A 13,998-nucleotide genomic window follows, 5' to 3' on the forward strand; every position below is an offset into this window, starting at 1 on the left:
TCCCAACACCTTAATTGTGGGAGATTTCAACACTCCACTATCAAGGGACAGATCATCTAGACAGAAGCTAAATAGGTAAATTAAAGTACTTACAAAGGTCCTAAATAAAATGGACCTAATAGATGTCTACAGAACTTTTCACACAAATTCTAAAGAGTATACCTTCTTTTCAGCACCTCATGGAACCTTCTCCAAAATAGACCATATAGTTGATCACAAAGCAAGCCTCAGCAGATACAAGAAGATTGAAATAATCTCTTATATTCTATATGACCACCGTGGTCTAAAGCTGGACCTCAACAACAACAGAAATAGCAAAAATCTTACACATACATGGAAACTGAACAACTTGCTACTCAAAGACAACTGCGTCAGGGAAGAAATAAAGAAAGAAGTTAAAGTCTTCCTAGAATTCAATGAAAATGAAGACACAACATACCCAAACTTATGGTAACAATGAAAGCAGTGCTCAGAGCAAAGTTCATAGCACTAAGTGCCTTCAAGAAGAAATTCGAGGTATCTCATACAAGCAAATAAATGGCACACCTGAAAATCCTCAGGAAAAAAAAAAGAAGCAGACACAGCCAAGAGGAGTAGACAGCTGGAAATAATCAAACTCAGGGTTGAAATCAATAAATTAGAATCAAATAAAACTATTTAAAGAATCAATGAAACCAAGCACTAGTTCTTTGAGAAAATCAACAAGATAGACAAACCCTTAGCCAAACTAACTAAAAGGCAGAGAGAAACTATCCAAATCAGCAAAAGCAGAAATGAAAAGGGAGATATAACCACAGACACTGAGGAAATACAAACAATCAATAGAGGGTGAGAGGTATGCATAAGTAAGGAGTCCTGGTCAAGTTGTGGTCCTAACTCATCATTATTAGCTCCTATCTCTCCTGCAATGTGATCTCACAAAATGTCAGAAATGCCTGAAAGCTCTTTCTGGGAGACAAGTTTCTACTCCAGCTGGCACCAGGTTTCAGGATTTTCCTTCCCTGGAAGAGATTCCTGAGGGAATTTCTAAATTCTTGAGGACCACCATTTCAGTAGTCTGACAGTCAAAAGAGAAACACAAGTGCCTCTTTAGAATGTCTTCATTCCTGCCTAGACAGCTCTAGGACCCTACATTTCCTCTCTAGTATGATCTCCCCTGAGGAGTTCAGTTTCATCATCTCCCTTCTTACTAGTCTTACTGCTGAGTAGCTAGTCACACAAGAAGTTTCAGGAGGCTCTGGAAACATCTGTGGTATTCACCGTCTTGCAATCTGCAGTTCTTAGCAGAGATCCTGAGGCTGGTTTGGCAGTAACTGAATGCATTTGAAGTCAGTGGCAATGAAGACCATGGCTTTACGTGCTGTTGCTCAGGGTAAGAACTGCTGTATGTACTTGGTCCTCCAGGATTACATAATCCTTTTGTTTGTTTGTTTGTTTGTTTGTTTTGGCAGAGCTGTAAATGGAATGCAGGTGTTTGTGGTGGATTAGCAGGCACTGAACCATTGAGCCCCATTCCCAGTCTTACTATTGTGATTTCTATAATGAGGCATGGATACTGTATATGAGCAATGAGACCTGATTTTAGGCCTCAGCAAAAGGCTTAAAGTGCATGGCTTAAATTTACCATCCCTTGCCTTAAATTTATTTATTGAGAGTTCCACAAATACCAAACAATAGTCTACAAAGTTCTATGCTGACCACTTGTAAGAGCAGTCTGAGCTAAAATAGAGATTATAAATAAATAAATAAATAAATAAATAAATAAATAAATAAATAAATAGAAACAAGAGAAAACTACTCTTCCATTTCCACTCCTGTCTAGCTCATGAGAGAAGACCAGCTTAGATGTTCATGGACTTGGCTTTCAGAGCTGCCCTTAGCTTTGAGTTCTGCTCAAGTAGAATTTTAAAGCTAAAATTTCACTCAAGCCACACACTGTTTATTTTTTCACTGCAGAGAAGGGAACACAGTACTGGCTTGTGACTCATACACAGAAAGTTTTCATCGCAACGCTGTCATAACTTTCCAAAGGGGCTCCACATATTTGACTGCCTCCTCTGCAGCTCAGTAAACAAAGAGTGCAGTGTGTATCATTTAAAGCAAACAGCAAAATTTCTTTCTGTACAGGAGCCTGTTGGGATTGGCATAGTTAAAGCATATATTCACATGAAAGTTAGTGAATTTTGTGTCATTTAAGTCACTCTCAGGAGCTCCATTTCTTCACATTTAAAATGGATGTGGTGACAGCCACCAGAAATCCCAGTATTTCGGGAGCTGAGATAGGAAGATTGTGAGTTTCAGGGAAACCACCTAGGCTGCATAGAAAGATGTTGCCTTCCATACACACTGTCTGTTGAAACACAAGACAGACCAAATCCCAGCACAGAGTGTGAATGTAGGCAGTCCCATCTCTAGCTGAGGAGCTTTTGTCAATTGTTGGCTGCTAGCAAAGGAAGAGGTAGTTTCTCTAAGAGCATAGTCCCGGGTAAACTAACCGTGTTACAGTAGAAGGTCATACATCCCACAATATTTGTGTAGCACAAATTGGTCCTTATTGGTTCAGAAAAAAAAAATGTGCAGGATGAAGGCACCTCACTAGGTAGTATCTGGAGACTCACAGTAAGCTGCCTTTCACTCATGTTGTTGAAAGGTGCAACATAGAGAGCCATCTAGGCCACAAGGAGCTTTTATTGCAGGATCATCTTGCCTCAGACTGGAAAGCATTGCCAGGATATCTATGCCCCTAAAGTTTGCCAGGTACAGTTCAGGCTATTCCAGTTCTCACTGGCCCACATCATAAGAGTAGCATTTACATTTTCAATTGTTGCTGTTTTATAAATTAAAGATATTACAGCATGTTTTGTTGACTAAAGGTGAGAGGTCAGTTTCCTCCACTCTGTGCTAATAATTTTTATTTCCAGGCTTAAGCAACAGAAAAACCTCTAGTGAGTGTGTATGCATCCTTTGTCTCAGCATCCATGGCCTGCACACTCTTGTTGCTTAAAGAAGATTATAAGGTTCACTCTGAACCAAGGCTTTATTTCTATGGATTGAACCAATTTTCCATGGTAAAAACTTCAGTGTTACTACTGTAATTAGGGAGATCACTATGCCTGCTCAGTTACTGCCTATTGGTCATTATTATTTAATGACGAAGAAGGTAGGCGGGAGCCACCAAGATGGTTCATTGGGTGCAGGATCTTGTCATCATGACTGATGACCTAAATTCGATCCTTCAGGTATACGGGGTAGAAGACAAGAGGGGACTTCCTTAAAGTTGTCTTCTGACCACTACACCCACACTGCAGTATGCATACACACACACACACACACACACACACACACACACAATCAATCATCAATCAATCAATCAATGTGACAATTAAAATTTTAAAAAGGCAAGTTTCACCATCTGAGTTTCTGAGCTAGATTTTCTGTTCTGCCGTCTTACTGTATAGCCTCAACCAAGTGTAATTCACTTTGCTTAAGTTTCTGCATCTGCAATATAGAGAAGACTACCTACCCCATAAAGTTTTTATGGAGATTAAATGAGATGGTTGATATGAAACATTGACAATAAGGTTTGGCCGGACATGTTGCCTATAGTTTCGTGGATGGCACAAAAGTCATAAATGCACTGGCAGTACTAACTGGCTTCAGTGTCTAAAAACAGAACACATGAAATTTAGGGGGAGATGTGACAGGAGGTTTGAATTTATCCTAGCACATTGTACACAGCCATGAAATGCTCAAGGAATTTTTTTAAAAGTTGGGGCGTGCCAACATTATAATGAACACTAGCACTACTGTTATATTTGTTAGGAACATTTTTGGAGATGAGTCTAATTATATGTGAACTACTCTGCATCTTGTTTTGTAAAGTAAAGTTGTAGAGAATTCATTGTGATTTTTTATTTTTTGCAATGACATGTTTTTAGCAATGAACCTTACCTTCCAGAGATGTGTTCATAATAAGAAGAGGCTTGTATGAGATCTTGAGTGGATTGGATCGCCATCCCTAGCTCCCCATTTCATATATACATCATGAGTAGTGCATTATATTGTTCCTGATACTCTTATCAAGCACCTAGCAAACAGCAACTTCAGGGAGGAAGGCTTTACTGTGGCTCAGAGTTTGAATGGATACAATCTATCACTGAGGGAAAAATCATGATGCCAGTGATGTATAGCAAGGACCCCTCATCTCCTCACATCTTGGGTCAACAGGATATGGAAAGCAAACCAAAATTCCTGTCTCAAATCCTGTCTTTAGTGACTTACTTCTGCCAGTAAGTCTGTATCTACTAAAGGTGGCACACTTTTCTGAAACTCACTCAGAAGGGGAAATACAATAGATATGTGAAGTAGATGGAAGGAGGAAACTGGGTGGGAGAGGGGGTAGGGATTTGGTGTGGGGAGAGCTGGAGGTGGGGTAAGGGAAGGAGGCCTGGGAGAAAGAACAGAAATCACTGTGGGAGGCATTTCTGGGACAGGGGAGACTCCCAGAAGTTTATGGGGGTGACCCTATCTGAGAGTCTTAGCAGCAGGGGATTAAGGGGTATGAAGTGGACACCTCCTATGCCCAGGTGGGACTTCCAGTGAAAGGAGGGGGACACCAACCCACTCATGAAAGCCTTCAACCCAAACTTTGTCTTGTCTGCAAGAAGTGTAGGGATACAGATGGAGCAGAGATTGAGGGAATGGCAACACAATGACTGGCCCAACTTTAGATCTATTCTTTGACAGAGGACCAACCCCTGTCACTATTAAAGATACTCTGCTATACTTGCAGACAGAACCCTAGCTTAAGTGTCTTCTGAGAGGTTTCATCCAGCAGCTGATGGAAGAAGATGCAGAGACCCAATGTCAAGCAGTAAGATTGATTTTTAGTTTTCTTCTTTATCATATACAGCATCATGTCATGTAGGTCTATTACTTATTACCTTAATTAAGCAACCTGTCATTTTATTTTTTTTAGGGTAGCTTAATATTTCTTTTTTTAATTTTATTTTATTCTTATCAGTTACATTTTATTAACTCTGTATCCCAGCCGTGTCCCGCTCCCTCATTCCTTCCCAGTCCCTCCCTCCCTCCCTCATCTCTACCGTGCCCCTTTCCAAGTCCACTGATGGGGGGGACCTCCTCCCCATTCATCTGATCCTGTTTTATCAGGTATCTTCAGGACTGGCTGCAAAGCCCTCCTCTGTGGCCTACCAGGACTGCTCCTCCCTTGGGGGGTGGGGAGGCCAAAGAGCCAGTCATTGAGTTCCTGTTAGAAATAGTCCTTGTTCCCCTCTCTTTGGGAAACCAATTAGTTACTGAGCTACCACAGGCTACATCTGAGCAGAGGTTCTAGGTTATATCCATACATGGTCCTTGGTTGAATGTCAGTCTCAGAAAAGACCCTGTGCCTAGATATATTTGGTCCTTGTGGAGCTCCTATCCTTTCCCCATCAGACTAACTCCCCTTCTTTCTTATGATTCCCTGTACTCTGCCAAAGGTTTGGTCATGAGTCTTTGCTTTGAAAACACTGCTAGTTAGAGTCTTTCAAATGCGCTCAGTAGACTCCTGTCATACGTTCAATGCACATCCCATCTGTCTTTCTAAATGAGGATTGATCATCTTACCCCACGTCCACTCTCTTGATTATCTTTTTTAGGTGTATAGATTTCATTATGTTTATCATATCTTATAGGTTTATATAAGTGAGTATATACCGTGTATGTCTTTCTGCTTCTGGGATATTTCACTCAGAATGATCTTTTCTAGATCCCACCATTTGCCTGCAAATTTCATGATTTCCTCCTTTTTCATTGCTGAGTAGTATTCCATTGTGTAAAAATACCACAATTTCTGTACCCATTCCATCGTTGATGGACATCTGGGTTGTTTCCAGGTTCTGGCTATTACAAATAAAGCTGCTTTAAAAATGGTTGAGCAAGTATCCCTTTTGTGTACTTCAGCAAACTTTGGGTATATACCTAGCAGTGGTATCGCTGGGTCTTGAGGAAGCACTATTCCTAATTGTCTTAGAAAGCGCCAAATAGATTTCCAGAGTAGTTGTACCAGTTTACATTCCCACCAGCAGTGGAGGAGGGTTCCCCTTTCTCCACAACCTCTCCAGCATGTATTGTCATTTGAGTTTTTCATCTTGGCCAATCTGATGGATGTAAGGTGATATCTCAGGGTCGTTTTGATTTGCATTTCCCTGATGGCTAATGAGGTTGAGCATTTCTTTAAGTGTTTCTCTGCCATTCGATATTCCTCTACAGAGAATTCTCTGTTTAGCTCTGTTCCCCATTTTTTAATTGGATTGCTTGGTTTGCTGCTTTTCAGCTTTTTTAGTTCTTTGTATATACTGGATATTAGTCCTCTATCAGATAAAGGGTTAGTGAAGATTCTTTCCCAATCTGTAGGCAGTCGTTTTGTTTTGATGATGGTGTCATTTGCTTTACAGAAGCTTTTCCGTTTCATGAGGTCCCATTTATTGATTGTTGCTCTTAGAGCCTGTGCAGTTGGTGTTCTGTTCAGGAAATTGTCTCTTGTGCCAATGAGTTCTAGGCTGTTTCCCACTTTTTCTTCTAACAGATTTAGAGGCAACCTGTCATTTTAAGTATCATATAAGCTTGCATGAGAACTTGAGATGATTAATGAATGTTTGTATACTTATTACCTGAGGTTAGAGCCAACTGAACAAAAAGACTCAAAGATTTGGTAAATAGAAATCAAAAAAATTTTTTAAAATTATTTAAAGCTATCAGCACAACCAGGTCCTGATTGAGCAACAAACAATCGGTACCTCCCCATGCTATCTGCCTCACAAAAACTTCAGGTCTACTCCACTAGAAGATGTTCTGTCCCATTAAATGTATGGGAATGTGTAGTGAGAAAACCATCTCCCGCATAAGCAGTTATAGCCTAAAAGAAATAGGAGCAAGAGACCAAGGTCAAGAGACCATAGTTATCTATTCTTCATCCCATGAGTCACTTACTCTGTAAATACTTTATGGCTCATAGATGAAATATTCCCTTAGGGACTCATTTGTTGAAAAATTTCGTCCCCAGTTTTTGGCACTATTTTGGTTAATTGTTGAACCTATGAAAGGTAAGAGTCTAATTGGAAGAAATTCATGTTTGGGGTATGTGAGGCAGGAGAGGATATCCATGTTCTATAAACCAGCCCTGCTTCCTGTTTCTTGTCTACTTCCCAGTCTACCCAGACATCAGCCCATGTTTAGTGCCATTCTTTCTCCATCAGGATAGGACTCAATCCTGATTAAGCTGCTTCTCTCGGGTGTTGTATCAAAACAACAAGAAAATTAACTAATGAAGAAATCAGTGAGTACAAGGTGAAAAAAACAGGCCAGATATGATTAGGACACTGTGAAACATAGAGTTGTGAAGTGTAGGCAATTAAGTACCATCAACTTTTCTTTCTTTTTTTTTCTCTTGATCATTAAAAATGTAGACAACCAGGGATATGGTTCAGACATACTGTCTTATGGAGATTCATTTGTTCATGAAGCTACTTTTCCAATATCACTTATTTGAGATAATCTATTATTATTAGTGGAAAATCTAAGTTTTTCCCATAAATTTGAATGAAATATACATTAATATCATGCAGTCCAAAACTTGGATTCCATGGCTATAGAAAAATCTACAATCTTGAGGAGTTATCTTACTCTGTTTGTGCAGTGAAACACAAGCAGACCTTTACTGATGCTGCCTATCCAATACCATCCCCTCAGACACTCACTCTGCCACCCTAGTGCCAACTGTTTCTCATCTTGTCTTTTTACCCCAAAACCCAAGGCAACCCATCCTTTTCATGTACACTCTCAGTTTTTTATCTTGATAACCATTTCACTAAAAGAATAGAAGCCATCAGAGAGTTTGTTGAAGCTCATAATCTGGTCTCATTGGTTAGCCTATTTTATTTGTCCTTCTTTTTTGTTACTATGGATACACCATCCTGACCCTTCTCTATCAGAGGTCCTCCATTTGTACAGGTCACTTAATGACATCTCCTTTCTTTGGAGATACCACTCCAACATTTTTTGGTCTTTCCCTTATATATTGCCAATTCTACTTTTTTTTGTCTGATTTTCCTAATTTGAAAACATGTCACAGTAAAATCCTTTTCTCTATGTGTCATTGCCTATGTACCTCCTGGCTTTTCTGTTTACAGCAAAACTCCCTGGAAGTGATAGATTCCCTGTCCTAAGTTCCATTCTTCAAGTTCTTTCATGAACGATTGCCAATCATTCATTATTCTGTCCCTCCACTGAGACTGCAGTTATCAAAGTCATTAAAGACCTCCCAGTGCAAGCAGTTCATTCATTTTTATCTTAGTCAACCCATCAGCCACATTTGACAAAAACCTATTGTTTTGTCCTCTTTAAACTTGCCTTTTAATTCCATCTCTCTAACTATTCTTTTGCAAGTGCCTATACTAATTTCATTTTTGCCCCCTGGTTTCTAAATATGAAAATTCTACAGAGTATAATGTTGGAGCTTCTTATTTTGTGCAAGTGCTATCACTCATGCTAAAAGCTGCAAATAATTTTATTCTGTGTTCAAACCAGACCTCTCCAAAGAACTCCACATTCATATTTGACCACATATCATCACTTCTCTATCTAACCAACAAATTAATTCTCAAATGTCCAAAACTTGTGATCTACACCCCACAAAACTGATTTTCCTAGGATTTTTCTATGTCAGGAATAATAATTCTGTCTTTTTAACTGCTTTAGTACCTTTTACCTAAAGTTACTGTAGATCATGTCTTTCCTAGAATCTTGAAAGTGGTGATTCATAGAGAAGAAGGATGACTCAGTAGTTAAGAGCAATGGGCTGCTCTTCCAAAGGTCCCAAATTTGATTCCCATCTCCACACAGTGACACACAACCATGTACAGCTCAAGATCCAGGGAACTGAACACCCTCTTCGGGCCTCTGAAGTCAGCTGGCACACAAGCGATGAAGAGACATACATGCAAACAAAGCAACAATGCATATAAAATAATAATAAAAATTAAAGAGATTCATTAGCAAGTTCCATTGCTTATACCTACTAAAGATGTCCACAACCCAATCATTTCTTACCAGGTTCACTATGACAAAGGCTGGCATAATTTATCCCTTGCCCTCTCTATACTACCAGTTCATTTTCTGAACAGTACTCAAAGTGATCCATCTCAGCAAAACATTACTGTTATCGACTCATTCCTCTGCTTAAAACTTTCAGCATTTTCCTGTGTCTGTCTGAATAAAACACAAAGCCTTCTGTCCATGCAATGTTGTCATTGTGGAGTTCCATTATCTGCCCTCCTGTCTAGCTGACCCTCTCTTGTTGTAACCTCTCTAGACACACAAGCCACCGTTATTATACATAACTGTCTAGGCATCAGCTTTACACCTTTGCACATACATGGTCTCTCTGCTTGGGCTACTCTTCTCCCACACAAGACATGCTTGGCTCACCTACTCACTTCAGATCTTTGATCAGGCGTCATCTAATATATGAGAACTTCCATGGCCACCCAATCAAAAAAACATAACTTCTCTGCATTATTATTTTACCTGTACTTAGAGTTTGCCATTTTGAACATGTGTGTTTTATTCATTTTCTTAAAGAAAATTGTTAACTCCTCTTGCTTACTCATCCCGAGATATAGACTACATGAGACAGGAGAAAATATATTTTTGTTGAGTTCCTAACTGCTTGTCTTAGTTAAGGTTTCTATTGCTAAGATAAAACATCATGACCAAAAGCAACTTTAGGGGGGCTGGGAACTGGAAGTGTTTATTTTAGCTTATAGATTCACAAGAAAGTCCATTACTGAGGGAACTCAAATTTAGCAGGAACCTGGAGGCAGGAGCTGATGAAGAGGCTATGGAGGAGTGATGCTTACTGGCTTTTTCAGCCTGCTTTCCTAATTCAGTCAGGACCACCAGCCCGAGGTATCACTGCCTTAGTGTGATGGGTACTCCCACAGCAAATATCACTCAAGAAAATGCATCACATGCTAGCCCACAGGCTAATCTGTTGGGGGCATTTTCTCAACTACTGAAATTACTCTAGCTTCTTTCAAATTGACATAAAACTACCTGGCATGATGTTTTGGTTTGTGACATGGAGCAAGTATTCCACATATATGTGTTTTCTTTGTAAGCACGAGGCTTATACTGAAAGTGAATTACAGATTCAATGCATTTCCCATCAAAACCCAATGACTTTCTTGACTGAAACTAAAAACAAACAAACAAACAAAAAACTAAAGACAAATTCAAGTGGAAATACAACGGTCCCCAAGCAACCAAACAATACCAAGGTTGGGAACCCAAAGCTCAAAACAAACAACAAAACACAACAGCAACAAAAACAATGGTAGTAGTAAAAACTTTACGTCTTAAAATCTTAAAACATATCTTATTTCTACAGAAAAATATCTACAAGTACTATTAAGTAATGTTAAATAACAAAATGAAGATTCACCAGCATAGAGAAACTCTGAACTTGAGTAGAAAGCGTTGATAAACTCTAAAAAGTACAAGGAACAAGTTTCTAAGAAATAGGTATCAGAAGTGCTTACGGTTACTTGTCAAAGACCAAAGAGGTAGAAGAATTATGTGATTTATGAACTGCAATTCAAATGGGAATTTCACTGTTGACTAAGATAGAGTAAAGGGTCTTAGATTCATCCTCCTGCCTGAAACAATAAGATCAAACAGAATTTATGAAACAATGGTTTGCCTAATACTGGAAATCAAATAACAAATTTTGGGGATCACTAACTAGTGTCACATAGACGAGAACTGCTGTACTATTTCCCTGGTGGTATAAACTTGAGTTTCTGGATGGTATAGGGAGAGAGGACAAAGTCAGAACCTAGCAGACTCAATGAGTTGAAGAAATGGAACCTAGAATCCCAGAAGAACAATGTGTCAGGGAAATTCAAGCAGCCATCAACAGCCTCCCTTACAAAAAAAGCCCAGGGCCAGACGGTTTCAGTTGAGAATTCTACCAGACTTTCAAAGAACTGCTAACTTAAATTCTCTCCAAATTATTCCACAAAATAGAAACAGAAGGAACATTACCCAACTCATTCTATGAAGCCACAGTCACCTTAATACCTAAACCACACAAAGATCCAACAAAAACAGAGAACTTCAGAACTATCTCTATTATGAACGTTCATGCAAAGAAACTCAATAAATTACTTGCAAACCGAATCCAAGAACACATAAAAGATATCATCCACCATGACCAAGTAGGCTTCATCCCAGGTATGCAAGGGTGGTTCAATGTACAGAAATCCATCAATGTAATCCACCACATAAACAAATTGAAGAAGAAAAACCACATGGTCATCTCCCTAGATGCCAAAAAAGCATATGACAAAATCCAACACCCATTCACATTTAAAGTCTTGGAGAGATCAAGGATACAAGGAACAAACCTAAACATAGTAAAGGCAATATATAGCAAGCCTATAGCCAACATCAAACTCAACAGAGAGAAACTTAAATCAATCCCACTGAAATCAAGGCTGCCCATTGTCTACATATCTCTTCAACATAGTACTTGAAGTCCTAGCTAGAGCAATAAAACAAGTAAGAGAGATCAAGGGAATACAAATCGGAAGGGAAGAAGTCAAAGTTTCACTGTTCGCAGATGATATGATAGTATACCTGAGTGACCCCAAAAACTCAACCAGAGAACTCCTTCGGCTCATAAACACCTTCAGTAAAGTGGCTGGATACGAAATTAACTCAAAAAAAAAAAAAAAAAAAAAAAAAAACAGAAGCCCTCCTGTATACCCAAAACAAAAGAGCAGAGAAAAAAAAAAAATCAGGGAAACAACACCCTTCATAATAGCCACTAATAACATAAAGTACCTTGGGGTGACTCTAACCAAGCAGGTAAAAGACCTGTTTTGAAAACAACTTCAAGGCTCTGAAGAAAGAAGTCAAAGAAGACATCAGAAGATGGAAAGTTCTCCCATGCTCATGGATCAGTAGGATTAACATAGTGAAAATGGCCATTCTGCCAAAAGCATTCTACAGATTCAATGAAATTCCCATCAAAATACCAACACAATTCTTTACAGACCTTGAAAGAAAAATTATCAACTTCATATGGAGAAGCAAAAAACCCAGAATTTCCAAAACAATCCCTTACAACAAGAGATCCTCTGGAGGTATCTCCATCCCTGATCTTAAATTGTACTACAGAGCAATAATAATAACTCTTTGGTCCTGGCAGAGAAACAGAAAGGTGGATCAATGGAATCGAATAAAAGACCCAGAAATAAATCCACATACCTATGAATATTTGATTTTTGACAAAGAAGCCAAAACCATTCATTGGAAAAAAGACAGCATCTTCAACAAATGGTGCTGGTCCAACTGGATGTCTACATGCAGAAAAATGAAACTAGATCCATATTTATCACCCTGCACAAAACTAAAGTCCAAGTGGATCAAAGACCTCAATATAAAACCAGATACTCTAAATTGGTTAGAAGAAAAAGTGGGGAAGACTCTAAAACTCATTGGCACAGAAGACAACTTCCTGAACAGAACACCATCAGCACAGGCCCTAAGAGCAACAATCAATAAATGGGACCTCATGAAACTGAAAAGCTTCTGTAAAGCAAAAGACACTATCATTAGAACAAAACGACAGCCTACAGATTGGGAAAGGATCTTCACCAACCCCATGTCTGACAGAGTGCTGATATCTGAAATATATAAAGAACTAAAGAAGTGCTTCCTGTCTGTGCCTGGACGGCGCGTGGTGCACGCCGAGCGACCTACAAGCCCGGTCTGCGCCCTCAGAATGACTGAGTGGGAGACAGCCACACCAGCGGTGGCAGAGACCCCAGACATCAAGCTCTTTGGAAAATGGAGCACTGATGATGTGCAAATCAATGACATTTCTCTACAGGATTACATTGCTGTGAAGGAGAAGTATGCCAAGTACCTGCCCCACAGTGCAGGACGGTATGCCGCCAAGCGCTTCCGCAAAACACAGTGTCCCATCGTGGAGCTTCTTACTAACTCCATGATGATGCATGGTCGTAACAACGGTAAAAAGCTCATGACTGTTCGAATTGTCAAGCATGCCTTTGAGATCATCCACCTGCTCACTGGTGAGAACCCTCTGCAGGTCTTGGTCAATGCCATCATCAAAAGTGGCCCCCGGGAAGACTCAACACGAATTGGGCGAGCCAGGACAGTGAGACGGCAGGCTGTGGATGTGTCCGCACTGCGCCGAGTGAATCAGGCCATCTGGCTGCTGTGCACAGGTGCTCCTGAGGCTGCTGTCCGGAACATCAAGACCATTGCTGAGTGCCTTGCAGATGAGCTCATCAATGCTGCCAAGGGCTCCTCCAACTCCTATGCCATCAAGAAGAAAGACGAATTGGAGCGTGTGGCCAAGTGAAACCGCTGATTACTCAGCTGCTGCCTAATAAACTGTGTACCTTAAAAAAAAAAAGAACTAAAGAAGTTAAAAGCCTTCTTATGTAAAGAACTTCTTATATATAAAGAACTAAAAAGTTAAAATCCAATTAAAAAATGGGCTATGGAGCTAAACAGAGAATTCTCTATAGAAGAATATAGAATGGCAGAGAAACACATAAGGAGATGTTCAACATCCTTAGCCATCAGAGAGTTGCAAATGAAAATGACCTTGAGATTTCACCTTACACCCATCAGAATGTCTAAGATCAAAAACTCAAGAGATAACGCATGCTGGAGAGGTTGTGGATAAAGGGGAACCCTCCACCATTGCTGGTGGGAATGTCAAGTGGTACAACCACTATGGAAATCAATCTGGCACTTTCTCAGACAATTAGGAATAGTGCTACATCTAAATCCAGCTATACCACTAGTAGGCATATATCCAAAAGATGTTCAAGTACACAACAAGGACATTTGCTCAACCATGTTTGTAGCAGCATTATTGGTAATAGCCAGAACCTG

General features: G+C 39.7%; 1 protein-coding gene across 1 annotated transcript; it reads left to right on the forward strand.

The window, feature by feature from the left end:
• The first annotated feature begins 12,786 nt into the window (after window positions 1–12,786).
• On the forward strand, window positions 12,787–13,493 carry LOC110542962 (small ribosomal subunit protein uS7-like). The gene has a single exon (XM_060374790.1). It carries the CDS (start codon window positions 12,851–12,853, stop codon window positions 13,454–13,456), a length of 606 nt encoding a protein of 201 aa, XP_060230773.1. The 5' UTR covers window positions 12,787–12,850; the 3' UTR covers window positions 13,457–13,493.
• Window positions 13,494–13,998: the final 505 nt, after the last annotated feature.

The sequence above is a fragment of the Meriones unguiculatus genome, chromosome X (assembly GCF_030254825.1).
Source record: "Meriones unguiculatus strain TT.TT164.6M chromosome X, Bangor_MerUng_6.1, whole genome shotgun sequence".
Taxonomy (NCBI): Eukaryota; Metazoa; Chordata; class Mammalia; order Rodentia; family Muridae; genus Meriones; species Meriones unguiculatus.

Coding starts and splice junctions, on each gene's coding strand:
- LOC110542962 (XM_060374790.1), top strand. CDS start 12,851: ATGACTGAGTGGGAGACAGCCACACCAGCGGTGGCAGAGACCCCAGAC.